Source organism: Brassica rapa, chromosome A05 (genome assembly GCF_000309985.2).
Source record: "Brassica rapa cultivar Chiifu-401-42 chromosome A05, CAAS_Brap_v3.01, whole genome shotgun sequence".
Lineage (NCBI taxonomy): Eukaryota > Viridiplantae > Streptophyta > Magnoliopsida > Brassicales > Brassicaceae > Brassica > Brassica rapa.
In genome coordinates this window covers 6,432,309-6,460,193 of record NC_024799.2, presented here as the reverse complement: position 1 = coordinate 6,460,193, position 27,885 = coordinate 6,432,309, and the positions used below count along the sequence as shown (strand labels likewise).

The 27,885-nt window shown below is 34.2% G+C and overlaps 5 protein-coding genes and 1 long non-coding RNA gene across 10 annotated transcripts in view; 2 read left to right on the top strand and 4 right to left on the bottom strand.

The window, feature by feature from the left end:
- The window catches only part of LOC117134085, a 905,201-nt gene that overhangs the window by 4,360 nt on the left and 872,956 nt on the right, over positions 1-27,885 (bottom strand). The window lies entirely within an intron of this gene.
- LOC103867594 (centromere/kinetochore protein zw10 homolog) lies at positions 1,868-6,165 on the top strand. Its single transcript, XM_009145673.3, has 14 exons — positions 1,868-2,541; positions 2,773-2,910; positions 2,994-3,167; positions 3,287-3,448; positions 3,529-3,759; positions 3,845-3,994; positions 4,081-4,173; positions 4,263-4,358; positions 4,790-4,918; positions 4,999-5,076; positions 5,147-5,305; positions 5,392-5,521; positions 5,623-5,705; positions 5,780-6,165. Exons 1-14 carry the CDS (start codon positions 1,984-1,986, stop codon positions 5,858-5,860), a joined length of 2,262 nt encoding a protein of 753 aa, XP_009143921.1. The 5' UTR covers positions 1,868-1,983; the 3' UTR covers positions 5,861-6,165.
- LOC103867595 (protein disulfide-isomerase 2-3) lies at positions 6,288-9,487 on the bottom strand. The gene is made up of 9 exons (XM_009145674.3): positions 9,224-9,487; positions 8,936-9,094; positions 8,740-8,853; positions 8,022-8,191; positions 7,833-7,932; positions 7,421-7,597; positions 7,187-7,332; positions 6,775-6,921; positions 6,288-6,678 (listed from the first exon to the last, which is right to left on the bottom strand). Exons 1-9 carry the CDS (start codon positions 9,353-9,355, stop codon positions 6,492-6,494), a joined length of 1,332 nt encoding a protein of 443 aa, XP_009143922.1. The 5' UTR covers positions 9,356-9,487; the 3' UTR covers positions 6,288-6,491.
- LOC117134093 lies at positions 10,760-12,511 on the top strand. Of its 4 annotated transcripts, none has more exons than XR_004458223.1 (3): positions 10,760-11,056; positions 11,253-11,350; positions 11,484-12,511. It is a non-coding gene; the product is annotated as an uncharacterized LOC117134093 (long non-coding RNA). The 4 variants fall into 4 exon arrangements; XR_004458221.1 differs by having other exon boundaries at positions 10,763-11,056; positions 11,158-11,350; XR_004458222.1 differs by having other exon boundaries at positions 10,799-11,056; positions 11,158-11,350; positions 11,497-12,511.
- LOC103867592 (cell division cycle 20.2, cofactor of APC complex) lies at positions 17,057-19,339 on the bottom strand. The gene has a single exon (XM_009145671.3). It carries the CDS (start codon positions 18,592-18,594, stop codon positions 17,275-17,277), a length of 1,320 nt encoding a protein of 439 aa, XP_009143919.1. The 5' UTR covers positions 18,595-19,339; the 3' UTR covers positions 17,057-17,274.
- Positions 22,587-25,639, bottom strand: LOC103867591 (zinc finger CCCH domain-containing protein 26). Of its 2 annotated transcripts, XM_009145670.3 has the most exons (7): positions 25,121-25,635; positions 24,705-24,856; positions 24,570-24,626; positions 24,159-24,275; positions 23,772-24,086; positions 23,407-23,637; positions 22,587-23,324 (listed from the first exon to the last, which is right to left on the bottom strand). In XM_009145670.3, exons 1-7 carry the CDS (start codon positions 25,182-25,184, stop codon positions 22,824-22,826), a joined length of 1,437 nt encoding a protein of 478 aa, XP_009143918.1. In that variant the 5' UTR covers positions 25,185-25,635; the 3' UTR covers positions 22,587-22,823. The 2 variants fall into 2 exon arrangements, with proteins under 2 accessions (XP_009143918.1, XP_033147647.1); XM_033291756.1 differs by lacking the exon at positions 24,570-24,626 and having other exon boundaries at positions 25,121-25,639.

The window sequence follows — 27,885 nt, the reverse complement described above, 5'->3', positions numbered from 1 at the left end:
AGTAGTGCAGCTGCTCCATCCATATGGAGTTCCAGATTATGTTCGAAACCCATCGAAGTACATTCGATACAAATTTGATGAAGGTGAGGTTGATGAAGAATCCAACAGGAAAGCATACATGGAGTTGCTCAACATGATCAGGAGCCGAGATGAGCCTCTGGTTGAGCTTCCAACGTCAGTGGCTTTTGTACCAAAGAGGAAACCTACAGGTGAGAGAAAAGTAGGAAACACAGACAAGAGTTATGAGGGAAGAAGAGGTGAAATAGCTGTAGAAGATAACTCTTGGCTGATAAACAAGCAATGGAAGAAAAAGAGTTGATGGAGCTGAAGCAAGACTTGTTTGATATGAAGAAAGACATAAGTGAGACTAATGGTGTCTTGGAGAGTATTAGAGCTAAGTTTTAGAATTATTGTTCGTTTATTTTGGTCAATTAGTTGTCGTTAGTTGCGGCTGTCCTTTGATCAAATTATTGTCCTTAGTTTCGTTAGTTTTTGGTGTCTTTTGGTCAACTTTTTTTCCTTCGCTGTTGTTATTTGAAAAGATTATTTGTCACTTATACTCAAGTTATTGATAGTCATTTGGAGTTGCTTAATTGTTTAGATTATCTCATTTTAAGAAACACATGTTGTCAGTGCTTTAAAGATAGAAGACAAGGAAACAAATAACATCAAAATAAAAATGAGTTTACGAAGAACAACCACGGGTTTACATGAAACCCATAGTAGTGATGGTTCTATGAAGACCTGAAAAAATCCTAAATAGAAAAGTTCTAGCAAGACCTTAACCAAGTTTACATCAAAATTCAAGAAAAGAAAACAAAGAGTTTGCAACAAAATAAGTCTTAGTCACGTGCATCTACTGTCTGGCCAAATGCATCCGTCGTCTTGTTGAGTGCACCCACTGCCTTCGGTTTCTTAGAAGGTCTTCCTGGTGGTAGCGGAGGCGGCTTAGGAACTGGAGGCAGCTTGCATTTTCGTTTGTTGTGACCAGTTTGGCGACAATTACCACATGTCTACATATGAGCAACAAAACATATCAAACCCAACCAACATAACACAAAATAACAGACAATTGAAATAAGTTTAGTAATGATTACCACAACAACATTCGCATGAACAGTAGGAAATTCTGATGGTTGTTTAGCTGGATTAGGCGGATTGATTGTTTAGTTAAGTTGTTTAGTGCTATCAAACGTAGACTACAGATGGATAAAATATCTGTAAAATTTGATACGATATGCACCATTTCTAGTCGAAATAAGTATCCCTTTGCAAATCGTTTAAAGCACTAGGTAAGCATGGTCATTCCTGCTTGTTCGAATTTAAATCAGTTCTTTTGAATATATTAAAATTAAAGATTCAGACTCTATTCAAATAAATTTTGTTTTCGAATAGGGTTGACAGATTTGGATATATATGGCTTAAAATCAGTGGTTAGTAGGATACCCACTAATAGGCCTGAACATTTAGAGTCTCAATCGAATTTCGGTTTTGTCCAATCAGATTTTAGTTTTTTGGGTTTATCAAAAGCAGCCTCATTCGGATTATATGAAAGTTCAGTTCGAGACCGGTTGGGGTTCTATCGAATTTGGATCGAAGTTAGTAAATCTTTAAAATACCGGTATAACCCGATGTACTTTCGGGTTCGGTTTATTTGCGTAGTCCTACCCACTAATATGGTTTAGATTGAGTATTTCTACACAAAACGACTACAAATATTTTGTTCACTCGATTTTCAATTTGGTTCAGGTTCAATACCAACTTTCTGATGTAGTTAGTTTAGGACTCCTTCAACTATTTAAGTCGAATCGGATCCGGCCCAGGTTCAGCAAAAGGTTTACCGGTTTGGGCCTACCATTCTATATGATAAGCCCAATATAAATTTCAAACGAAAATAATAGAGTCCAAATAAAGGTCCAGTGTTCACCGCGAAGACGATCGGAAAACATCTCATCCTCCTCCTCCGACCACCGTCTCTCCGTCATGCCGGAGATCGACGCGTTATTTGATTCTCTCAACGTCCGGGACCTTCTCTCCGGACACGATCTCAACGATCCGACGACTCCATTATCAGCTCCGGACCTCCGTCTCCTCATAAACCGTTTAGAGTCTCATTCCCTCCGGATCAAGTCGAAAGTCCAGTCCTACCTCGTCTCTCACCACTCCGAATTCTCCGAGCTTTTCTCGACCTGCCAAGACGCCGTCTCCAGGACTCGTCTGATCTCCGACGACGTATCCGATGTCGTGCAATTGGTTTCCGACCGTCCGGTTGATGTAGAGATTCGCGGAGTGGTTGATGAGATAAGGGAGAAGACAAAGGAAGTGAGGGTGAAGAGAGAGTCGCTTGGTTTGGTGAGCGCGGTCGTGGGGGTCTGCGAGGCGTTGCGGGAAACGAAGGAAGCTTTGAAAAGTGGAAGGTTTGGGTTCGCTGCTGAGAGGATCAGAGAGGTGAAAGGTGTGTTGAGGGTTGGTGAAGAGGAAGAAGGTGAACCTGTTGTGTACGTTTTGCTTAGGAGAGAATGGTCTGATTGTTTTGATGAGGTGAGCCAATGGGTATCATAAAAATCTTATCTTTCTTCTGAAATGAGAAGCAATGAGTCGATGGGTATCGTAAAAATCTGATCTTTCTTGTGAAACGAGAAGCAATGAGTCAATGTGTATCGTAAAAATCTAATCTTTCTTAGGAAATGAGTTTAAAGTTTAACTTTTTGTTTTCTGACTTGACATAGTTCTGTTGATCTTTTATCTTGCTTACTAAGAATGTGTTTGCAGATTCAAGAGGTGCTTGCAAAGTTGATGGAAACTGCAGTGCGTTTCGAGGTGGACTGGCGTAAGCTCCGGATTAGTTATCAGCTAAGCGTTGGTGAGACTACTGGTATCGCTCTTAGGACGGTTCTCGAGGCAATGGAGGTATGAATGTGAATACTTTTTTTTCTCTATGAATCATTTGTTTTTTGCGCTATTTGTGTTTTAACTGCGCTGGATTTCTCTAGGTGATTGGAATGTTAGACTATGGACTTGCGAAAGCAGCTGACTCAATCTTCAAGCATGTCATTACCCCACTTGTAACTCATTCATCCACTTTTGTTGCTGTAGAAGATTCATGTAAAACCTCAGGGGAAATAGTCGAGGCGACATTAAAGCTAGAACAATCCTCAGATCACAAGGTAAGCTATTTCTATGGAACAATGAAACACCTGCCCATCATCCATCTCATGAGATCAGTGCTTCTTGTATTTTCTGCCCTGGTCCTTATCTTCTAATCCTCTTACCTTCTTGAATGCAGACTGAAGATGTGGACGGAGATGCAATATATTCAGGAGTTCTTACGGTTGTTAAATTCATTTGCAGCTCCTTGTGCTTTGGAAACGTTACGTGGATCCATTCTTTCGGTAGATTGACATGGCCGAGGATATCAGAGCTAATTATTTCTAAATTTCTTTCAAAGGTTCGTTTTAATTAATGCTCTTTGGTGGATAGAAGAGCATTTTCCTCCACTGAACTTTAACTGTATGTTGTTAAAACCAGGTTGTCCCGGAAGATGCTTCTAAATTTCCCGACTTTCAGAAAGTCATTGACCGGACCTCTCAATTTGAAACAGCTCTAAAGGAATTGAGTTTTATTCCACCGTCTGACGCGGAAGGAAGGCTCAGCAAATATGCTGAAAATGTTGAGGTGCATTTTGCATCTAGAAAGAAGATTGAGATTCTAGCAAAAGCAAGAAGTCTGATGTTGCAGTGTAACTTTACGATTCCTCAGGTGAGCTTTGATTATCGTTAACGTATAACTGCATCAACCTTCCTTCTCATGTATTGATCATGATTATGAAATCATTTTTTTTCAGGGACTTGCTACCAGTTTGAAGTCTGATGGTGCGGAATCTGTAGATGTGAATGCGTCAAAGCACATTGTTCGCTTACTTTTTTCATCTGAAATGTGTGTGGTGTCGGAAGCTGCTTCTCAGCTTGTGCACATGGTGCATAAGACTCTCGAGGTAGCTCTTTCGGATTAGTGCTATTCAATATTTTAGAAATTTTCAGACTTGGTTAGGATAATAAACTCTTTTTTTTTTCCATGCAGGATGTTTGTGTGTCTTCTGCAAGGGTTGCTTCAGAGTTCTACCACGCTGCTCGAGATTCTATACTTCTATATGAAGCTGTTGTTCCCGTCAAGGTCAGTGAAATAATAGTTGAATGAATAATCTTTCACAAATATGCGCAAAGTCTTATCTTTCTTCTTCGTTGCTTTCTCGAAATGTGAAGTTAGGGAAACAACTCAATGGCATCAATCAGGCTGCTGTTCTTCTGCACAGCGATTGTCTATATTTGTTTGAAGAGATACTTGGACTTGCTTTTGAGGTATGGACAGATATGTGTGTTATACAATGGGTCCGATTGGTAATGGCTGTAGCTTTAAATATTTTGCTGTAGAAAAAAATCTGTAGACTTTTTGCTGTGGCTTTAGATTTTATTGCTGTAGAATTTTATTGAAGCACTAAAAAATTGCTTTGGATATTTGGCTCTGCAGAGCACTTGTACAGCTGTAGGATATTTTAAGAGCTGTAGTTTCAAAAAAGAATTTAAAGCTTGATTGCTCTGAATTTGGTGCTGTGAAAATAAATAGAGCTGTGGACAGCACCTACAGCAACTACCAATCACCCCCATAAACTTTCTTTCTTTGATTGAAAAACTGACGTCTCTTCTTAAAAACTATTTCATCATTTTTTGTTGACCGCTGTTTTGAACTTTCTCTGATGGGGAAACTGACGTCATCATCATTTTGTTCACAGTATCGAGCTAGCTTCCCTAGTTCCATCAAGGAATATGCAGTATTTGCTGATATAGCCCCAAGATTTAAATTGATGGCGGAAGAAGTTTTACAAAGACAAGTTCAGCTTGTTATTTCAAGTTTGCAGGAGGTAAGTTTCAGGGGAAATTAGTATTATATGAAGTTTAAAGAGCATTGATTCTTCATCTAATATTTTGCGTCTGTCATCAGGCTATAGACAGTGCAGATGGATTTCAAGATACTCATCAAATAAAGCAATTTGAATCTGCAAAATTTAGCGTAGAGCAGGTAATTGCTCAGTCTATAAACATCTGTGTTTGATTTACCTTTTTATCAGGAAGAAGCAATTGTTTTATAGGTTGTCTTTAGTCTAGAGAAAGTGCATCTGATATGGGAGCCAGTCCTACTACCCAAAACTTACAAACAAAGCATGTGCATGGTTTTGGAGTCGGTGTTTCGAAGAATAACCAGAGACATTCTTCTTCTGGACGACATGGCTGCTGATGAAACTTTTCAGGTAACCGTTTCTTCTTGGCTAGTCCCTTGTGCAATGGTTCGTTATAATTGGCTATTAAAACGGTTTTACTTATTCTCACTTCTCAGCTACAAAGACTGATTCATCTCATGTTGGAGAATCTATCTTCTTTACTCGGTTCCTTGAAATCTGCAGACGACACTTCTCGTCCTGTTGATGATCTCATACCATCTTTGCGTAAAACTCGAAAACTAGCAGGCATGTCTTTACTATTTGTTCATTTATTTTCCCCTTGGTATTGGTGGCTCAGTGAATTTTTCGTTCCATGGCTTCTTTTGCTTTGTATTTCTCATTCACAGAACTATTGGATATGCCTCTTAAGTCTATAACTTCAGCTTGGGAAAGTGGCGAATTGTTTAGTTGCAATTATACAAGAACAGAGGTAGTCTTTTTTTTAACTAGTTTTACCTCATGGAGAGATTCTGAAGCTTTTGTAATGATGTGTGTTGCATGCAGGTACAAGATTTCATCAAGGCTATATTTACAGATTCACCGTTGAGAAAAGAATGTTTATGGAGGATAGAAGACGTTAGCTAGTAGCAGGAGGTGATAAAACGAAAACTAGTTATAGACATGAGAAGAAGCAAAATGATCCTTTGTTGTGGAAGAGTCATGTGAGCTTTTTATCATCAACACTTGTATAAGAATATATATGTAAGAAAAGCTTAGTTGATGAGTTTAAGCTTTAGGTTTCAAAAGCGTGTCCAGATTGTTGTACATGATTTTAGATTTGGTCATAATTAGATTTAAGGGAGAAAAGGCTCAACTAATCTTATGGGCGAGTCATGAACAGTGTTCAGCGTTTGAATCAACTTGTGTTACTTGGTTTATTTCAGTTCAATTTTTGGCAAGATCACAGAAACAAATAACTAACTAAAACATTTGGTTTTAGCCTCTAGTTCATGAACTGAAATGAAACTGAAAATATTTGAAGAGTTGGTGTACTTTATTAAGACGAAACCACTAAATCAAAAGTGAAGAGCGATGTAATCTAATGTCACTCCCACCAATGATTCTCTGCCTGATAATGTGTCTATATGTTTGCAAGTTCTACATATGGATTGGTTTTTTGTCTCTTATCTTACTTTCTTTTTGGAAATATAAAGAGCGAAACATTCAGGCGGTTCACAATCCAAAAGTAGAAAAATCAGGTCAAACCTTGGATTCTTCACAGCTCATCCTTGGTTCCTACATTAGCATCATCATCACCTCCCATGAGTTCTTCAAGTGAGAATTCATCTTCCTCCATCACTTCCCCATCTTTACCGTCCCACGCTTTTGTCTCAACGATCTCCGGTGTTCCGTTCATTGGCACGTTTCCTTTTCCACCGGCCCCAGCATCCTTCACAAATTCTCTGATGTAACACAAACAAAGATTACGTGTTATAAGAGTGGAGAAATCAGTTAACTGGATTCTGAACCATAGAGATATCTAGTTAAGCCGAACTTACAAGAGGTGTTGAAGCTCAAATGCGCTTTTAAGAGGAGCATACACTCCTTTCTTCACGTTCATGGCTACCATTGCTGGATAACCGTATCCTCCCACGTTAACTCTCTTCTCCAAATCCGGCTGCGTTACAGCCGCCACCCACACAAAACTGCAACATTTACATGAGATTTTTCATTCTAATTTTAGGAATGTCCTAACACTTCTACGAGAACCCTAAACCTCAAATTTGTGCTAATAATATTGGTTCACTGTCCGGACACTTGTAATAAGATTGTTTGTTGATTCTTTGACGCAACTTTCAGGTAAGACTTTGCTCAGTTTAGGTTCCAAAGAACACTAAAAACATCAATACCGAGGAGGCTCTAAAACAGGGCCATGATGCATCAGGGAGAAAACAGTATTTCTTAGCATACCTGTAAGGATGTCTCTTAAACTTCTCGGCAACGGACAACAACATCTCGAGATACTTGTTCCTTCCTTCAGCTTTGGAGTCGAGAATGTCAGGTAGGAAAGAGACAAAGCAAATAGCAGCGGAACCACACTTCTTTTCCATGACATCCTATACAATCACCATAGAACGAATGTCAATGTTTTGATCTGGAGCAGAGTACCATCTAAAAGAGAAGTAAGTGATGTGAAAACAATACCGGTCCGGTTAGTTCAGTTACTTCAACAGGCCCAGCACTAGCCTCTACAAGTTCTGTAGCAAAAGATTCTATAGCTGACGCAGATCTAGCACCATCATAAGCATATGGGCTGCTCTTGTCTACACCAAATACCATAATTGTAGGGAATCCTTGCACCTTGAATCTGCTCATAATCGACTGCAATGTATAACAATATTGGTTAGAACTCATAGCGGGACCAAATGAATACAGGAGTTTTGATACAGAAAGACATTATGGCAGCTGCTCAGGATATATGCTTCAAAAGCAAATGGAAAATACTAGGAACATGTAAAATTCCCAAGATACCAATAGAATGCTACGATGAAAAGAGTCCATGGAAATTAAATTTGAAAGCCAAAGATATAAGAATGTAAACATTTATAGTGATTACCTGCTCAACATCGCAATTGACATGACCTAATTTCACCTTCCCCTTCAAGTTCTTTGCAGCCCTTTTCCACTCCGGGGCAAGCTTTTTGCAGTGTCCACACCTTTTGGAAGAAAGGAAAAACAAACCATGTTTTACACCAATGAAATTTTCAGGCATGAACAGTGCATTGGGTCAGTAATCACAACTTACCAAGGTGCGAAGAACTCAACGATCCAGAGGTCATTGCTTTTGATGACCAACTCATCAAAATTGCTAGAGTTGAGTTCCACAGATGCACTAGGCTCAGATTTCTTTTCACTAGATCCTCCTCCAGATGGTTTACTTTTTCCTTCCAAACGGTCACTCAGAAGAGCCTTAATCTGAGAAAAACTTAACATAAATCAGCACTTCTAACTGCAGGAAAACGAGTTTGGTAGTGAAATGTTATGTGTAATGCAAATTGAAATGACATCACGGCCACTTTTGGTTCATAAATTTATATTCACTAAATAGCTACAAATGTGAAGATAGTTTGCATCTCAATATGCTGACCCCATTCAGATCATCAACTGCTACGGCTACCCTTTGTATAAATTTTACTTTTTAAATAGGAAAAGGGCAAAGAAAAATAATCAGAGCAGTGTTATACTTTGTTTGACTGACAATCAGTGCGATTCAACTACATAGCTATGCAGTACTTCAAAAATCTCTTTTAGAGTAAAAATTTATTCTACATAATTTTGGCATTCAACTATCAGGATATAATCTGCTCCTAACCAAAAAAAACTAACATGGTAGGTTCACTCTCATCTATTGTAGCAGGAACATCTTATACTATGCACCCAATCATGTCATGTGGCAATAATCTCCTGATAATAGAAACGTATGTGCTTAAGAATCAACAAAGGAGGCAGGCATGTCACAAAACCTGCTTGTAAGCAAAATTAGCAATGGATTTAGCATCTCTAGCTCCTTGGTAATCAACAGGAGGCTTTCCAGGCACAAAGACCTTGATGGTTGGGAACCCTTGAATACCATAATCCTGTTACATTGTAGTAGCAGAGTGAAAAAGTTACAAGCTTTAGATGATAACACTATATATCACAAGACAGCATTCCACAAACCTGAGCAGCAGACTGGTGAGCGTCTGCATCAATAGCTGCAACGGTAGCAACACCTTTCAAAACACTAGCCACTTTCTCCCACGTTGGTGTGAGAGCTTTGCAATGACCACACCACGGTGCAAAGAACTCTACCAACACAACTCCATTTGAATTAAGTACCTGACATGTTTAACAACAAACAATTCTCATTCCGGTTTACCCAAAACAACAAATTGTTAAATCATAAAACTAAACCGGATCTGTAAACCTAGCTCATAATCACGGACTCAATCTTCAAAAAGACGTTACCTTGGATTTGAAGTTAGAAGCAGTGAGCTGAACCACAGGGGACGAAGATCCGTAAAGAGCGTTGGTGAGATTGAGGAATCCGAGTGACAGACACAGAAGCGTGAGCAACGTTAATGGTGATTTGTTCTGCATTGTTGATTTGTTTCTTCCTCCTTTTCTCTTTCGTTCACTTTCTCTCCCGAAACTGTATCCCTTTTCTCGCGATCCTGTGAAGCAGCAGATTTAAGAACACAGGCTCCGTGGAGTTACGTAGCTTAGCCAATCAGAGAGTGACACATCAGCGTAGAGTGCTGCGCAAAGCCTCTGACTGAGAAAGTGGGATTCCATTTTTGTTTAGATTTCGCTTGAGTGAAAAAACAAAATCATCTCTTTAGCTGCAAATGTAATCATCAAATGAAATTAATTAGTAGAATAAAGGTGAATAGAATACGTTCAAAATAAAATTATGCTCATTAAATTCAGTTTTTATCAAAATCGTTTAACAATGCTTTCCTTTGTATTTTTAGGATTTGTTGTGGAATTAATAAAATGTATTTCAGTTTTTTTCCAACAATAGCTATACTATTCCGAAAGTCAATTCGGTGAAAATGAAACAATATAAATAGATAGCTGAATCCGAACACCACGTACAAATTTATCAGCTATTATATTTTTCGATTTTGAAATATGTTGAATATGAGTATTTCATTTCATTCAAACTATGTGGTATAAAAAATTATGTAATTAATTCAGTTACAAAAAAAATTATATAATTAATGGAATAAATTATTTCACATTATTCTATCCAAAATTGACTATCAACCGAATCCAAAGACTCTTTGATCAAAAAAAAAAAAAACAATAAGTAAAGACTCAAGACAATATATATTCTATACCATAAATGCCCAATGCAGTTACCTATTATGTAACAAAAAAAACTCAACAACAACAAATACAAATAAACTAAACAAATACAAATAAACTCAACAAATCTAACATATACTAAAAGGGTTATACGAGGAGTAGAGAGTGTGTCCACGTAGGACAATTAAATCATCCAATCAGGAGACCTCTTTATGACACATCATGCCCTCATCAATCAATAACAGATTAATAATGTGTCAAAAAAAATTGGAATTACGCAGAGAAGAAACGAGGGTTGTCTTCCCTCTTCGTGCGCCGTTCTATGTCGTTTCCGTTTACTTTTACCTTCTGAAACGGTTTGAGTAAAGAGTTCGTGTTTAATCTCTTTGATTCGTCCATTCACTACTCCGTCTCCCTCTCTCTGTTTTCCCCCTGTTTTCTATTTTGTTGAACCCAAATTGATTGAGAAGATGGGGAGAGGAAAAATAGAGATAAAGAAGATTGAGAATGTGAACAGTCGTCAAGTCACTTTCTCCAAGAGACGTAACAGGTTGATAAAAAAGGCGAACGAGCTTTCGTTTCTCTGTGAGGTCGATGTCATCGTCTTCTCCAACACCGTCAAGGTTTACTATTTCTCCAGCGGAAGGTAAAAAGGATGAGTCTTTTGTTGTTTTGGGTTCATTTGAGATTCGTATAAAGGTTAGTTTTATGAGTTTATGTGTCTAAAGAAACCGATTGAAAACAGAGCAGTGTTGTCTACCATTGATAGGGTTGATGGTGAAGTGTTTGTTCTGGGTTTTGTGTTTAAGGACTCGAGATTGTGTCTGCGTGGATTTGGTTTTGTCTGAGAAATATCTGAGATTAGTAGTAGACTGTAGAGATTGAGGATGAAGAATCAATCTTTAGACGCTTTTGGTGATATGGTTGAAACTAATTAAAGGAGAGTTTTTTGTTTGTTTCAAATGTGTTCATGGAGCACATTCTATCTAGGTATGAATACAACTGCTAAGACTGAACAACAACTTCTACTTTGAATTAAAGGAAAGTTTTTTGTTTGTTTCAAATGTGTTCATGGAGTACATTCTATCTAGGTATGAATACAACTGCTAAGACTGAACAACAACTTCTACTTTGTTCTTCTGAAGATAATGGTGATGTGGTATGTGTATCTATTATCTATAAGCAGTGAACAAAGGGGGATGGAACCAATGAGGAGAGCCAGTTGATGTGGTGACAAAGCCAGGACATGCTGCTCTTTTGATCAAATTATGATACACAACAAATGTAAGATTCTGATAATAACATGTTCTAAATTTTTGTCATCAGGAAGAATGCTTTTCATTACTCCTCACAATGACTTCTCTTGGAAGGAAAACCCTCAAATTATAAGTATTGATATCTGATGCATTCTATTCAGTTGTTTCGTGCAGATTATTACGTCACATGATCAGAGAAACAGCAGCTCACATATGAGAACTGATACATAGAGAAATGTCTCACCAATGGATTTTTGGAGGCTCTCCTTCTGCACATGTTAATCTTGGTAACTGGTTTTATTCCTCATCTCCTGCAATTATATTTGTATGACTGTATTAGATCATATTACTACCAATCTTCTTCCCAAGAATGGCTTTATTGTTGTTCAAGAAATGTTCTTATATGTGCTTCTATTTTATGTCTTCATTTTAGGTTCCAGAAAATTGTTCCTCTTAACGCAAGTAATGTACTTGGAGCTGAAGACAATGGTCCTGCCCAAAACATGACACTCCCTCATAAGGAAAACGCTCAACAGCCTCCCTGGGACAAGCGGTGCTGTCCCCAATGCAGAGATTGATGCTAATTTTCTCTGGATCTTCGAGTCAGAAGAAAGCGACTTTCTTACATAGGGACTTTCCAGCCCCTGAGCATGGAGAATGGATGACCAGGATCCTTTAGTTCTGCCATCGTTTTAGCGTCTATGATCACGTGTTCTTCAGTCATAGACCAAGTGAAGAAATTGTATTGGGAGTTTTAAAGCTGCAAAATAGTTCTAGCAAAGCTTAAAAAAATCTTCGGGTATTGAGGTCCATTTTGATGATCAAACATGTCTAACAATATCAGATACAAATCAGAAAGATGTCTTCACATGCTGTTGCCTATTTTAGAAATGAACCAGTCATAGAATTGGAAATCTAATTATGGTATTGGTTATATTGGATGACTACAATTCGACATGTTTATGTTCAAGCTGTAAAACAGCAATACAAGATTACTTTGTTGTATGAAATGCTTTTTCTTATTTAGAGTGAAAGCTATAAGCACAAGTTGTGAAATGTTTTTTTAGATAGCATGTATGTATAGTAGTATAACTCAATTGTAATTTTATTTTCACTATACACTGAAACAGTTTAAATGTAACTTTTTAATGTATCTTACTATTTCTCTCGAATTTTATATAAAATTATTCTTAAAATATTAGAAAAGTTTGGTATCATAAATAGAGCGTGATAGTTCTGTAGGGTGATCATCCGATTCGGAAAACATAAACTTCAATTCAATCACTCTAGCAGACATCAGAGGCCACGCCAATAGTCCAACTACAAAAGCTTATTCTGTTTTCACTACTCTACCGACTGAGCCAAAATCACATTCCATTATATGTATAAAATAAAATTAGTTAAAGAGTATAGCTAACTACAAAAGCTTACAGACAATTTATTAGAATATTATTTTCAGTATCAACTACCCATTCGGTGAGTTAAACTTGACAGTAACAAAAAAAAAATTACAACGTCAGTTTCAAACCAAACTTTACAGTTAGATTAACATATTAACATTCAAAATAATCCTTAGACTAGAGCTTGACCCGCGCGCCTGCGCGTTTATTTTTTATTTTTTATAAATAATTTTTTTATTTGTATTAGTTATAATATATATTTTATAATTTACCCATTCAAATAATTCTTTAATATGACATTTCGAAGAAAAATAATTTTATTTTTTATATTGAGTAATTTTATTTTATCATGTAAACCATCAATTGTATGATCAATATTTTTAGAATATGACATGTATATCCGAACAAATGTATTTTTATTTTTTTTATGGATTAAAATTTTATGATAATATATAATAATTTTTTTGTATATATTATTTATGGATTAAAATTTAAGATAATGTATAGTAAAATTGTTGTATATACTATGTATTATGTATTTTCAAATTATTAAAATAGTTACCGTATAATGTATATATTTAATTATGAAAGTTATATATCAAATTAATTATTTCCAAACACACATATATAAAATAATAGAAAAAGACAAAGAATACAAAAACTTAAGTCTATTAATTATTGTTGCCATAATTTTGTAGTTAGAATTTGATTTTGGAAATACATTAATTAAAAAAGAAAAAACAAAGAATCATAAAAGGTAAGTTAATTAATAACTTCAGTGGCATGCGTTGTAAATAAGTTGAAAAATTAAGGGGTGTTTTATTTTTGTACTTCTCTTTTAATAGTATAAACTAGATTTTGACCCGCGCTTTTAAAGCGCGGAATCGATTCTTTTTAAAATTTCATTTAAATTATTAAATATTTGTCTAATCTATATTTTAAAAGATTTTTTATTTGTTTATAGTAAATTTTTATAATATTTTATTTTTTTATTTTTTTAATTATTATTAAAATAAAAATGTTTGTTTGTGTAATAATTAATTAGTTAAAAGATTTTAAAATGGTAAACTCCTACTCAATAAATTTAATCATATTGTGCTGATATATTTGGTAAGGTTATTTATTTATAATTTTAACTTATTAAATAAATATTATATGAAAAATGTAATAGACATTACATTTTTCATTCTACATATTTTTAATTAATGCATAAATTTTAAATTATAATAACATAAATATTTAATAATAGGAAACCGGTGCTGCCTATTTATAATATTGATCGGATTCAAAGCGAGGTGTTAGATATTAGGAGAAACTTGGGGAGAAAATTGTGGGATCTTTTCTTTAAAATCGAATCTCTCTATATTTTAAGATTAGTTTTGGAAAATTCAGTTACCATGTCAAACAATTAAAATATTTTTCTGCGTGTTCCTCAAGTTGGGGGATTTTCTTTTTATTTGATTTGATTCCGTAAATCTCTGAGTAAATGGGATTTAAAACGATTTAATGGACTTAAAAACGATTTAATGGGCTTAAAAACGAAAATGTAAGTAGCAAATTTGTTGGGCTTTTCATTTTCGAAAAACATTTAAAACAATTGAAAAAAACATTGAAAAAAGAAGTGGAATGTTTTGTAATTAATAGGAAAATTCAGGGGCAGATTGATAAGAAGTATTCTGCTTTAATAGTATAGATAGAGTGTCCACGTAGGCAAAAATAATCGGCCAATGAGAAACTATATTTTTGCCATGTCACCTCCTCTATTTATTTATATAAAATGATCCTTTAAATTTTTACTTAAAGAATAATAACCGAAAATATTTTTTAGTGAAATATATTATTTATATAAATATAATTATATTTTTATTTATATAATAGTTTGTAAAGAAATATTTAGTGTAAATAATATCATAATTTTATAAAATACTAAAATAAATTGGGCTGGTTTTCTACTTTCACAAATAAAAATATTATTTGTAAACTTAGAAAATAATATATCAAAAATATTCCTTTTTTAGGATTGAAAATAGAAAATACATCGGAGACAAATTCATCTCTATTATGAAATTCCTCTATTTTCTAGAAAAAAATAGAAGAATACATTGGAGATGGTCTAAAAGTATGATCGACGTAAATGATCGACGTTGAGATGATCTATTCAAATATTCCCTTTTTTATAATGTAATAGTTTAAAAGTATTTTTTTGTTTCACTATATAAATTGTTTTTATATTTCAATGTAACTTTATATTTATTGGATACTGTGTGGTCAATTAAATTATGTAAATTATTGTGTAATTGATTAGATTTATATATTAAATGACAGTTTTCAAAGATAATAACTTTTAAATATTACAGATTTTAAAAATTGATTACATTTTGAAACAAATAGAGTAATCTATAAATCAACTCTATATAGATATGAGTGTTCTCACCTTGAATTTCTCTCATTTTGTGCATTCCTAATTGGAAGGAGATAATCAACATCTAATATTATGTTACTCTCAGTATATTAGAAATGGTCGAACCGTAAACCAATTAAGGATGATGTAAGGAAGACATAAGATGTATTTTCAGTCATCACAAATATAGAATCAATTCATAATAACTTAATTATGCCCAGCGTAGGACAACAGAGAAGAGTTTTCATACCTTCTAATATTAATACATCTCACTATATTAGTGGCTAAATCAGTTTTTCTAGCACAAATACTCACTTCATTTTTGGAGTTTAAACTTTTCTATCTGATGATATTAGTAGTTTGATCCAAAAAAATGGTCGAACTGTACATTGTAATTGGAGAAAGAAAACAAACAAAAATCAACCGAAGAATTTTAATGTATATGAAACAAAAATTAGAAATAGCAATTCTCTGCAATTAAAGAATAAGACAATAAAATTGTAAAAATACAAAATAAAACAAAAAATATACACAGAAAGAAAGATTTAGTAAAATTAAATCATAATATAATTTCCATAATTGATAGTGCTCAGTTACACTAAAAAGTCTAAATTTACAACATACAGATTTTTATTTACATCTTTAAACTTATTATCTAATTAAAATGATTCTAAAAAAGTGTCAGCATGAAGAGTTAGAAAATATACAATAAAATATAATACTTAACGTTAAAAATACATTATCACTGATCTCTAAAAAATCATGTTAGTAGTAATAAAAATGAAATGACAGTACATTTATTAAAACCATAGAACGACACGCAACAAGGTGTTATTAAATATACAAACTACAAATTATATATGCTTAATGCAAACACACATAAAAATGAGACATCATATTCGGATATATTTAATTAGATAATTTTAAATATATTATATTCTTGATAATTTTAAAATTACTTAAAAAGAAACTAAATTATTAAAAATGAATATAAAAATAAAACTAAAGCAATATTTTGTAACGTCAAAATAATAAATGAATAAAAAATATATTATGTTAATAAAATAGATTTTAGATTTTAAAGACTTATAATTCATGTAATATTACAAAATTCAAAATTTGTTTATTATAATTAATATTTTATCATTAGATATAGTAAAATAATATTCAAGATCGATATTCAATTGTCAGTTTTCAACTATTACATGTTAAAAAGTATTATTAAGTACACTTCTTTTTTTTTTTGAAAAGAGAGTTTTATATTTTAAGTAGGTTATTGGGATACTTTTTCGTGAATTTATTCGAGATGAGATTCCGATCTTTTAAACTAAGATAATTTATGTTCTATACATAATTATATTTTTTTTACATAACTCTAAAATCTCGGACTTGATTCTTCATATTTTATTAGTTAATTATGTTACATATAATAGAAACACTTACTTCAAACTAAAAATATATAAAAAAAATTCAATTTAAATATTAGTTATATATAATTTAATATACAAAAATTCACATACAAATAAAAATGGGAAATGTAACAAATTTAAATATATTATCCGCGCGTAGCACGTAGGAAGGATCTAGTACAAATAAACTCAACAAAAGGGCTAGTGAATCCTTTGGGATTCTTTTTATTGACGATTTTGTATATCATGTAGCTTTGAAAAATGAATCTGTGGCATTTCTGAGCTTTCCGCAACAACAACAAATAAAATTTCAAAAGTAGGCTATACTGCATGTTGATAGTTTACCATTCTGCTCTGCCTCCTTTGCCTGTTTTTGGAAACTGTTGCATTGCATCTGGAATCATTTGTAGACGGTAACTTTATGTGATTTGAGGATATGTCATTTGAATTTGTAGTGATTTTTCCTTAGTAGGTTAGCGTGAAATCGTTTCTAGAGAGGCTAGTTCGCCTGGACAACTTTTATCTCTGTATGATTGTCGTTCCTTTTATTCAAAGCACTATATATTTTCCGTACAGTAACCAAAGTTTGATCTCGAACAAATAAGGAAGCGAGGTTAAATGATATGGACAACTGAAACATATGTTTGACTCAACAACTTTCATTAGAAAACTTTACTTGGAAATACAAGAAAGAATAAAAAAAATTGAAGGAGATACCTTGTGGCTTGTTGTTATGACAGTTTCAACGGATACGAGGCACGCGAGAAAATGGCTCATGGGCTGCTGCTTTCTGATCAGGTTTTTTGGCAGTCTCTGGCATTCCAAAAACATCCCAAAACCTCAAACTCTCGTCTCCTGCTGCAGAAGCAACGGTACAGCCATCAGGACTCTGTGTCATATACAGAACTCTTGACGTATGGCCAGTGAGCTCAGCCATTTTCACCAAGGATGGGTACTTCCAAAGTGCAAGGTGGTTGTGAGAAAACCCATGTGAGCTAAGCAACTCTCTATCATTCTTGCTCCACAACAAAGCACACACTTGGGATCCTGTGTCTAGAGAGTTCAAGCAAGCTCCGGTGTGAGTGTTCCAGAACTTGATCGCCCCATCTATTCCACCACCACCAGTTGCAAGCAAATTCGATTGGAAGGGGCACCAAGCAAGAGCTTTCACGGCGGAAGTATGTTCCTCAAGCCTGTGCGTGGGAGACGCAGAAGAGCGATCCCATACGTGAACCACATTATCGTTGCCACCACTAGCAAGCTGCATTCCAGAACCTGACCACTTGAGTCCACAAATCTCCCCAGTGTGACCTCTGTAAGTGTCCACAACATGCGACCTGATCCTGACATCGTTGTTGACAATCATCCCGTCCATTCCTCCGGTTGTGAGGATGTGATTGTTCCACGCAAGTGATCCTACTCTAGAGTGGTGGACACCGTTCAAAGTTCTTATCTTGCGGTTGGATGAAGAATCCCAAAGCTGGACTTGAGAGTTGTCGAGGCCAAGTGCAACGTGGGAACCATCAGGTGCCCAGCTTATGCTTGTGATGGGTCCTTGGTCTTCCTCAATGGTCACGAACTCAGATACAGAGCCGGTAGAAGCATCCCAGAGGTAAAGAGTGTGGCCCAAGGCAATAGCTAAGACGTTACGAGAACCCCAGTCAAGCAAGTTGAGGTAGAAGTCGTCAAGCATGTTGGGAGCATCCAAGACTTTGCTACAAGACTGAGGAATGCGTCGGCGGCGAGGCTTTAGAGGTTGTTGTTGTTGGTGGTGAGAGTAATAATGAGAGTGGGGAGGAGGTTGAGGTTTGTTCCTGAAGGCGAGAATACGGGTGCGGTTGAGACCGAGCGTTTCCGCCAAACGCTTCCTGTAAGCCTCTTTGGAGGGTGAGAGCTCCAGCGGTTCTTCTTTTTTGCCGTCTCTTGCTTCGATTAGGGCTTCGGTGAGGGCGTGATGAGCAAAGTCGAAATCCATAGCTGATCTGTTCGGTATGAATCTGTCCAGATTTTCCTTGGGAATCTTCCGACCATGTTCCTTCCAGTTCATCATACCTGCATTCATTATTACAAAACACACAAACACAATACCGATCGACGATAAAAAAAAAACTGATTAACCAAAACCCAAGAAAAGGACAACACAACAGCGACGAACGATAGATAATATACGAAACCGGTGAACAAGTTTTCTAAAAACCTAAAACGAATTTACAAAAGAGATGCAAATATCAAATTCTCTAACAACCCTAAAACGAAATTGGAATAAACGTAATAGTAGTAGCAGGAGAACAGAGCAAGCGGACGAGCAGGAGAGAGAGATGTGAGAAATTATTGTGTGGGACTATTTCTGCTTCCAATTCTATTATTTATAGACAGCGATCGATTTTCTTTCCCGAATCTATATTTCCTTTTTTTCAATTAGGTTCGGGTAAGACCTAATCTATATTTCCTTTTTGTTTTTTATTTATAGACAGACATCGATTAGTTCGGTTATGGTTTTCCTTTTTTTAGTCGCATCTTAACTTTGACACGTGTACTGATCTTGTCAACGATTAATGACTTCATGGCCCTTGTATTTCTTTTAGTAAAAGTGATTAATGCTTCATTATAAATACAATTCGTAACATACTAAAATTAATTAGGAAAATTTGCCAAAACAGAAAAAAAAAAAACACAGCATAGTTATCCATTAGCATCCAAGTAATCTCTTTAGTATAATTTTTTTCATAATCTTAAAACTAACTTTTGATTAATCAAATTAAACCCAAAACACAATTTAAAATTTTAACTGAATTTAAAAAACGTTAATAAAAGGAAAAAATATTTAAAAAACGTTAAAATTTAAAAGTTTATTTTTTATTAAAAATTTTGATAAAACTAAAAAATTTACAAACGTTTTAATTTTTTTATAAAAATAAGACGTTCTAAGACATTTTTTATAAAGTTTATTTAAACGTTTTTATCAAAAACTTTTATACATTTTTATATTTATAAAGTTTACAAAGTTTATTTTTATTAAAAACGTTTTATAAAAATTTTTTTTTTATTTTTTTACAAACATTTTTTAAGCGTTAAAATTAAAAAATTTAATTTCATTATACAGTTTAATTAAAAGTATAAAACGTTTTTTAAAAAAGTTTAGTTAAAAGTTTAATAAAAAAGAAAAGTGCATACACGTTTTAGGGAAGTTAAAATATTACAAATATTTCTACAAAGCAAATCGACCTATACATATTTTAGAAAAGTTAGAGTATTACAAATATTTTTAGAATATTTTCTAAACTGAAGTTTTCATAATTTTCATCGATATCAAGTTTTTTTTAATTCTTACATTGCACTTTCTACACTACGTAGAACCAAAACTAAAATATCTTAAACAGATCCTACTTCATGTAGTCATTTGAATAGTGTCTAGATTTTACATTTTTAGAATTTTAAAATACCTCATAAAAGTAGAAATTGCATTCGTAAAAAAATATCTAACTTTACCATTAATAGAATTTACATTCCCAATATTTAGGAGTTTAATTAAAAGTAGATTGTTTGTTCTAAAAAATAGATGAACTTGTTTAATCTGGAATTCAATTTCTACTAACTCATTTTCTGTAGAAGACGAAATTTACTTTTAGTAGAATGTAATTAAAATTTTAATTTATCAAAATTTTTAAAAAAAAAAATAAATTACCAGTTTGTGCATATGAGTGTTTTATCAATTGTTTTTATTTTTTATAATGTTTTGATTCATAAAACTATTTACTTCATTAAGTTTTAGAAATGGAAAGAGTAAAAATGATAAAATAAAATGGATAAAAGCGTTTTATACCAAAGAAACAACTAGGATGTTTTTTGTTTCGTTCAGACAAATTCCCAATCAATTATTGGTTAAGTTAAACGCCATCACATGACCCATAGGAGGGGCGGAGCGGAGGAGGGTCTGTGAATGCGGTAGTTGGTAAATCTCTTGAAGACTCAGCTTTCAAAATGACAGTCGGTTTTATTGATACTAGGTACGGAGCCCTGTGCAAGCGCAGGATTGTTGACAATGATTTATGTGATTTCCTATCAATCGGTGAGAGGTTGAGATTCTTAGAGAGAAACGGTTCCTTACGTCAAGTTAGGGTATGACTGGTTTTCCCGCTACCACCGGCAAACGCAGCTTTTGCGGTTGGTAGCGGTTGCTGGCGTTCTGCAACAATCGCTCAAACCGCTCTAAACCGCTCCAAATCGCTCTGAACCTCATAAATTCAAAAGCTGGTTCCAGCTAGCGTTTGCGGTTGCGGGCGTTTGCGGGAGGATAAAAAAAAATTATTTTTTTTCCAAAACAATATAAATACAAAAATAAAAAAATTCAATAAAAAAATTAAACTGAAATTATAAAAATGCTAAAATATATCAATTAAATTTTAATTAATATTATAAAACTTTAAAATAAAAATATTTTCTATATTTTAAAAAAATTTAAACTATAACTTTCTAAATATAAATTTTATATTTATTATAATATTATTATTTTGATATTTTTATAATTGTATAAAATGTAAATATTGTTAATTTATTATTTAACTGCTGCTGCATTTGGTAGTTAACCAGTCATAAGTATCCCGCAAACGCACAAATTTCTAACCGCATAACCAGTCGTACAAATCTCTTAAAACCGCTAGAAACTGCAACCACCCGCATCCGCAAACTCCCGCAACCGCAACCGCAACCGCAACCGCTGCGGTTAAACCAGTCAGGCCCTTAATAGGGTTGCATGAAATGTTGGCGTTGCAGTAAGAAATGAGTGAAATTACACAGATTTTTGAAACAGTTACGCAGTGGTGATGCCCATTCTGGAGGGTGGGAATACGTTGCTGCGATGGATCCCTTAAAGGGGAGATATAAGTTAGCTGGTTTTATTTTTTAGTACATGGTACCTTTTTGCTTGAATTATTGTTTTTACTTATAGTTGATTAGATGATAGTGTTTATTTTTTTTTATTTTTTTTTTTTGAACTGAGGCTTAAGATAGTGTTTATCCTAATGGTCAATTTATTATCTATATAAATTTCGATGATATAAAAAGTTTTTCTCTAATTTTATCATCAAACCATTTTAGTAAGGTTAAATTTTGTTGAGAAAGATAACTTTCACTTAGGGCTGGGCAAATAAACCGAATCCGAAAATCTGAACCGAACCTGATCCGATAAAAATGAATCCGAACCAATCCGAACCCGACATAAATACCGAATGGATCCTTTTTTTTGGTATTTTGGGTTATGGGTATTATCCGAACCGAACCCGAACCTAAATGGATATCCGATAGAACCCGAAACATTTAAAATCACAAAAAGAACTTCTACCAAATATGATCTTAATTCTTAATATGTATCCAAATAACTTTAAGATATTATTGAACTTCTAAAATAATTATCTGTTACATGAAGGTTGATGGTGGAATGTGGCGGTTGATGCATGAAATTTTTAGATTTTGGTTTTGTTTTTATTGAATAATGTTTTTCATTTCATGAGAACTTATTTTTGTTTTATGATTTCATTTATCTGGTTTTCTTTCTATCACTAACTATGTTTATCTTTCGCTTGATTTTGAATGATCACCGTTTGATGTTTTTTCTTATTTCTGAATCGATTTCACTTATGTTTTGGCTATTAAAATATGTACAAATCATGTATTTTAAATCCGAAGAACCGATTTCATTTATGTTTTAGTTACAAAATAGGTACAAATCAGGTATTTTTAAACCGAAGAACCAATTGGGACCCGAACCCGAAAGTACAATGGGTTATACCGGTTTTTTGAAGATTTACTAACCCCGACCCGAACCCGATAGAACCCGAACCGGTCCCGAACCGAACTTTTATATAACCCGAATGGGGTTGATTTTAATATACCCAAAAAACCGAAACCCGAATGGATAAAACCGAAATCCGATTGGGACCCCGAATGCCCATGCCTACTTTCACTAGTTTATATAAAAATGGAATTGGAAGATAAAATGGAAAACAGAATAACAGTGAACCTGATTGGTTGAGAACCTGAAAACGTCCCTAGTAATTGATGTCAAATTTTATTTTATTAACCAATTCAAAACACTGTTCATTCCCTATTTTGTTTCAGCCGTGGCTGAACCCAAAAAGAACAAAAAAAACAGAACAAAAAATAAAACATTTTCAGGCCCTCCTTCCAAAAAATTAACAAAAAGGGCACAGAGATCTTTTGAGAGATTGTTAGATACCCGAATTGTAATGATGGTATTGATTATGAGCTCATGATAATGATCATGTATCATTATCACTTATCAGATGAGTCCTGATTTCCTGAGTTGTCTGGCTGTGAAGGATTGTCTTCCTGTTTCTTAGTCTCTGAACTTGGACTCTCTGCGCCAGAGTTGCCATTGGACAAGGCCGCTGAATCAGAGCTCCCCTGCACTTCAGACTTCTCTGTTACTTCCGTCTCTGAGGTCTCATTCTCTGTAGCAGGTTTATTACCATTGGATATAGCAGTTGAGTCAGAGCCGCTGAGTTGTGATGGGTCCTGCACTTCAGACTTGTCGTCTTGTTTCTCAGTCTCTGAGGTGTGATTCTCTGTAGCAGGTTTACTACCATTGGAGAGAGCATTTGAATCAGAGCGGCTTGGCAGATGAGTTGTAACAGGTATAGCATAAGCAGTAGGCAGAGAAGGCATGGTCAAGCCTGTACCATCGTAAGGGTTTAGTGGCATTGGGTGATCAAATTTGCAGTTTGCTCCATACTTGCAGTATCCGGAGGCAAAGTTACCACATGCTGGTTTCCCCTGAACACAGCAAAAAGCAGAATAATTAGTATTACCAGGTACTTGGCACTAAAAAACGAAGAAAGACAAGAGAACTACTCACTGATCTAGCTGGAAGAACAATAGGGTTTAGAAGATTTGGTGATAACATCCTCTCCCTCGGATGAGTGTACTTGCAATCATCTCCATATTTACAGGTTCCGGTGTTCATGAAGAACCTACATTCAGCTCTTTCAGAAACACTGTGCTGATGCGATGTCACTGCCACAGGAACCGATGCACTCGAACTGGAGTAAAGTTGAGTTTTCACATTATAAATAGGATTAGATCCAGCCTGCACCACGAAAGAAAAAACAGTTTAGATTAAGACATTCTTTTGCTAAGTTGGTCTCTATGAAGGGAAGTGTCAGAGACCTAGTATAGTCTCTATCTATTTATAGTATACGAGCAAAGATATTTAAGAACTACCATGTAAGTAGACCAGCCTTGAGGAGGTGGAACCATGAAGGGCATATAGGTCTGAGGGTGAGGAACCTGAGGACGTGGCATAGCTCCTCCATAAGTTCCAGGAGGTGGCATAACTCCATATGTTGCAGGAGGCATAGACATCATCGGCAAGCCACCGGCATAAGGAAAACCAACAGAAGGAAAGTTAGACATTCCATATGTAGTAGCGTGGCTGCCATTATGAGGCTGAGGATTAGAATGAGGATGATGGAATTTGCAGGCAACTCCAAATCTACACATTCCTTTCTGCATGTAATATGGGCATGACTTCTCACCCTGGAGAGAGACAAGGAAACATATAAAGTTTTACTCCAAAACAATGCAACTAGTGATGTAATAATCTCTGACCTGTCGCATAGGATAGCCGAGAACATTGAACAGCACGGGTCCAGCACCGTTCCTGTCTTTAGGGTGGTGATATTTACATGTTGAGCCATACTTACAGGCTCCTGTCTTCAGAAAATACTGCGGATAAAGTTGCATACAGAAGAGGCATGTGTTCGTTAAACATCTTTAGAGAAAAAAGGTAAAACAGTCTCCATCGTCAACTACCTTTACTTTTAACACTTTTGAATAAGCAAAGACCCAAGACAATATATATTCTATACCATAAATGCCCAATGCAGCTACCTACTATGTAACAAAAAAAAAATCAAGAACAACTTTTTAAGTACTATAGCTAATGCTACATGCAGGAAACTTGATGCATTCACTCAGAGACCAAAAAAAAAAGATGATAGTAACATGTAAGCAGTGCACCTCACAATCTGGCTGACCAATCCTCTCAGGCAGGTCGTCTCTTTGATAAAAGACACCCTAAAATATTACAAACTGTAAGCTTGAAAGTAACAGAAACTGTAAGCAAGGAAGAGTCAGCAAAAAAGTATCTCTCACCTGTGGAAGATGAGAAAGAGGATGATTGTAACGGCAGGTGTTTCCATACCCACACTGCCCAGTTCTAAGAAAGAACTGGCAATCTCGCTCACCGGGACGATCAGGATATTGACTTGATTGCTCTTCATTAACTTCCATCCTCCTGAAGGTATCTACAAATAGCATAACCACCAATAACACGAGGACATGAGCATCATATAACAAATATTTGAATACATTGTCAGAGAACAATCCTCCACAACATATTTCTAACTTCCATAGATTTAGAAGAAAATATTCAGAATCAATGAGACTTTGAATGATCAAATAAACAAAAAGATTATATGATCTTCAAACACATTACTGGAAAAAACGTTTTCTTAATGGATCCCTAATGAAATTAAAAAAAAATTGAAGATTAAGAAAACAGTAACTACCTTCAATATTCTCGGAAGATCGAATCGACCCAGTAGAGTTCTGAACCTGCTGAGTTTCAGACATGGCTCGGTATAACACAACACACAGACACAAAAGAATCAAAAACTGGTCTTTAGAGGAAACAAAACAGAGACGGATCCTCTTTTGAGTGTGTAAGAAGAGACGATGATCACAATGATTAACAACAACAAAGAGGAAAAAAAAAACTGTGATTATTAAATAAGGAAATAGATTTGTTCCTTTTTCTCTGATCAAAGATCAAACGAAGAACCAATGTTAAAAAACGATCTTTTTCTTTCAGATTTATTGTTTGAAAAAAAGAATCCAAAAGAGAAAATATTCCAACTAAAATGAAAAATTTTCCTTGGCGATTTCCTTTTCTTTTTCCCTAGAACTGAAAATTTCGGATCTTCCTTTCTGGTATTTGCCTTTTTTTTTTTCCTCTCTCGCAATGTTAATGTGTTTCAATGTGAAAACGATGAAAATAAAAATTGGGGATTTAAATAAATATATAAAAACACTGCTGAGTTATGGTCTTTGCCCCCTCGTGTACGGATTAATAAATTCTTCCGGTCCTTGCGAATTGACAATCTTACCCCTTCTCCATCATCAACTCGTTTACGCGTGATTTAATCTGCTGTGCCGTGGGTTGATATTGTCCGTCAGATCCGAACCTTGTGGGACCCGCGCTATTCTCTCTTTTTTTTTTTATCTTTCCGAACCTTTTATAAGTAGTTGATCAAACTTCATTTAATCAAGGGTTCCATAATTAATCAAAGAGACCCTTAATCAAATAAAATTTAAAGTGAAAGAATATAGTAAATATTATTTCAAATATATTGGATTTTTTAGTTACTACTCCCTCCGTTTTTTTATATAAGTCGTTTTATAGCTATGCACGTAGATTAAGAAAACCATTAATTTCTTATATTTTCTAAACAAAAACATCATTAATTATTTACCTAACCACAATTGAACCAATAGAAAAATAAAAGATATATTACCATTGGTCATACAACATTAATTACTAATAAATTTTACATAAAAAACCGAAAACGACATATAATTTGGAACAAAAAAGTTTCTCTACGACGACTTATATTAAAAAACGGAGGGAGTACTATTTAATTATGCCTATATGTTTATCTCTGTTATGTGTTGACATATATCAATACAGTCTTTTTCATAAAAAAAAGTTCCTCTATGGGCCAGACAAAATGATAAAACTGATTTTATTTATTTACTTATTTATTTGTTATATTTTATTTACTTATTTATTTATTTGTTATATAGTCAGGTGTCAAACATTTGGGCTCCGATTGAGCGGTGCAGAATAAGCATAAAAACGTATAGATATATAATATACGTATAAATTTTTGTTTACTGTTAATTACGGTACGGAACGGATCGTAACATTCGGAGTCTTACTATGCAATCATACCTAGGCTCTGACTGGTGACCTTTTCGGGAACACGAGGAACAAATAGGAAAGGAACGTATAGGAATAAAATTGCAGGAATTGGAAGGAATGCTTGTTCCTTGTCAAATTTAACCAGGAATGTTTTTGTTCTATATTTCTCTACAAAAAAAAGAATGGAGAGGAACAAAAAGAAAAAACTATTCCTTGTGAATGGTAATTTTTTTTGGGAATGATAAGGAATTCAGTGTTCCCCTCCATTCCTTGGTCACCATTCAAAGCCCTAGATTGAAAGCAGTTTATTTGCATATTTAAGTGACGGTGCTTGGATGTGTGGGGTTCTATTATTAATACTACTCTACAAATTTTCAACTATATTTATGAATTATGATAAATGAATAGTAAATGTTTTTCTTTAACTCATGAGCAATAGATTTAATATTATTGATGTATCATTAAAAGATATAGTTAATGTCAAATTAATTTGGAATGCTAAGAAGTCAGAATATCAAAGTTTTAAGTCTGTAATAATAAAAGACTTATGAAATGGAAAATAAGCATGTCAATATTATAAGATTGATATCTAAGCTCAATCTGATTTTTTTTTTAAGAGATATGGTATTAAGCTTTGACAAGCCGACCACAAACACAAATTATTACGACAATTTATTATTCACTAATTGGAGGAAATTTTAAAAAAAGAGCAGAAATGAGGCGTATATTCGTCATTTGGTGCGGAGTAGGGGGAAATGGAAACGTAAACTACACGGTATATTATTTAATCAGAACAAAGTAAAATGCTGGTTTGTATTACAAAAAGATCAGGGGAGCTTTATCAAGAATATTGTTTTTCTAACAAAAGCTATATTATTAATATATTTTTTGAGGCAATCTATATTATTAATATCTTCTGAATCAAAAAGTCTATTCGGTAAATCACAAGCTATATAAATCATAGCGAAAAGTAAATTTCAAATATATTATTCGTTAGCTAAGTCTGCTAAATCTTTTTATCAAAAGTTTTGTTATATTGGTTGTTCTATTTCGGTCTGGTTATCCAGACCATCTCAAGTTTTTTGAGTAATAGAATGGCCGTTCGATGTCCAAAAAAAAAGAATATCACATATAAAGTTGTATGTCACTATATTTTTTGTTTCGAAATATGTAAAATTTTAAATATTATAACTTACTTATATCATTATTACTGTTAATGTAAAACTAGATTTCCACCCGCACAACCGTGCGGATATATATTTTCTTATTTATATATATAGATATTTGTTTTACATAATTATTATATATTTTTAATGTTACTCACATATTTAAATGTTTGTATAATTATGTCAA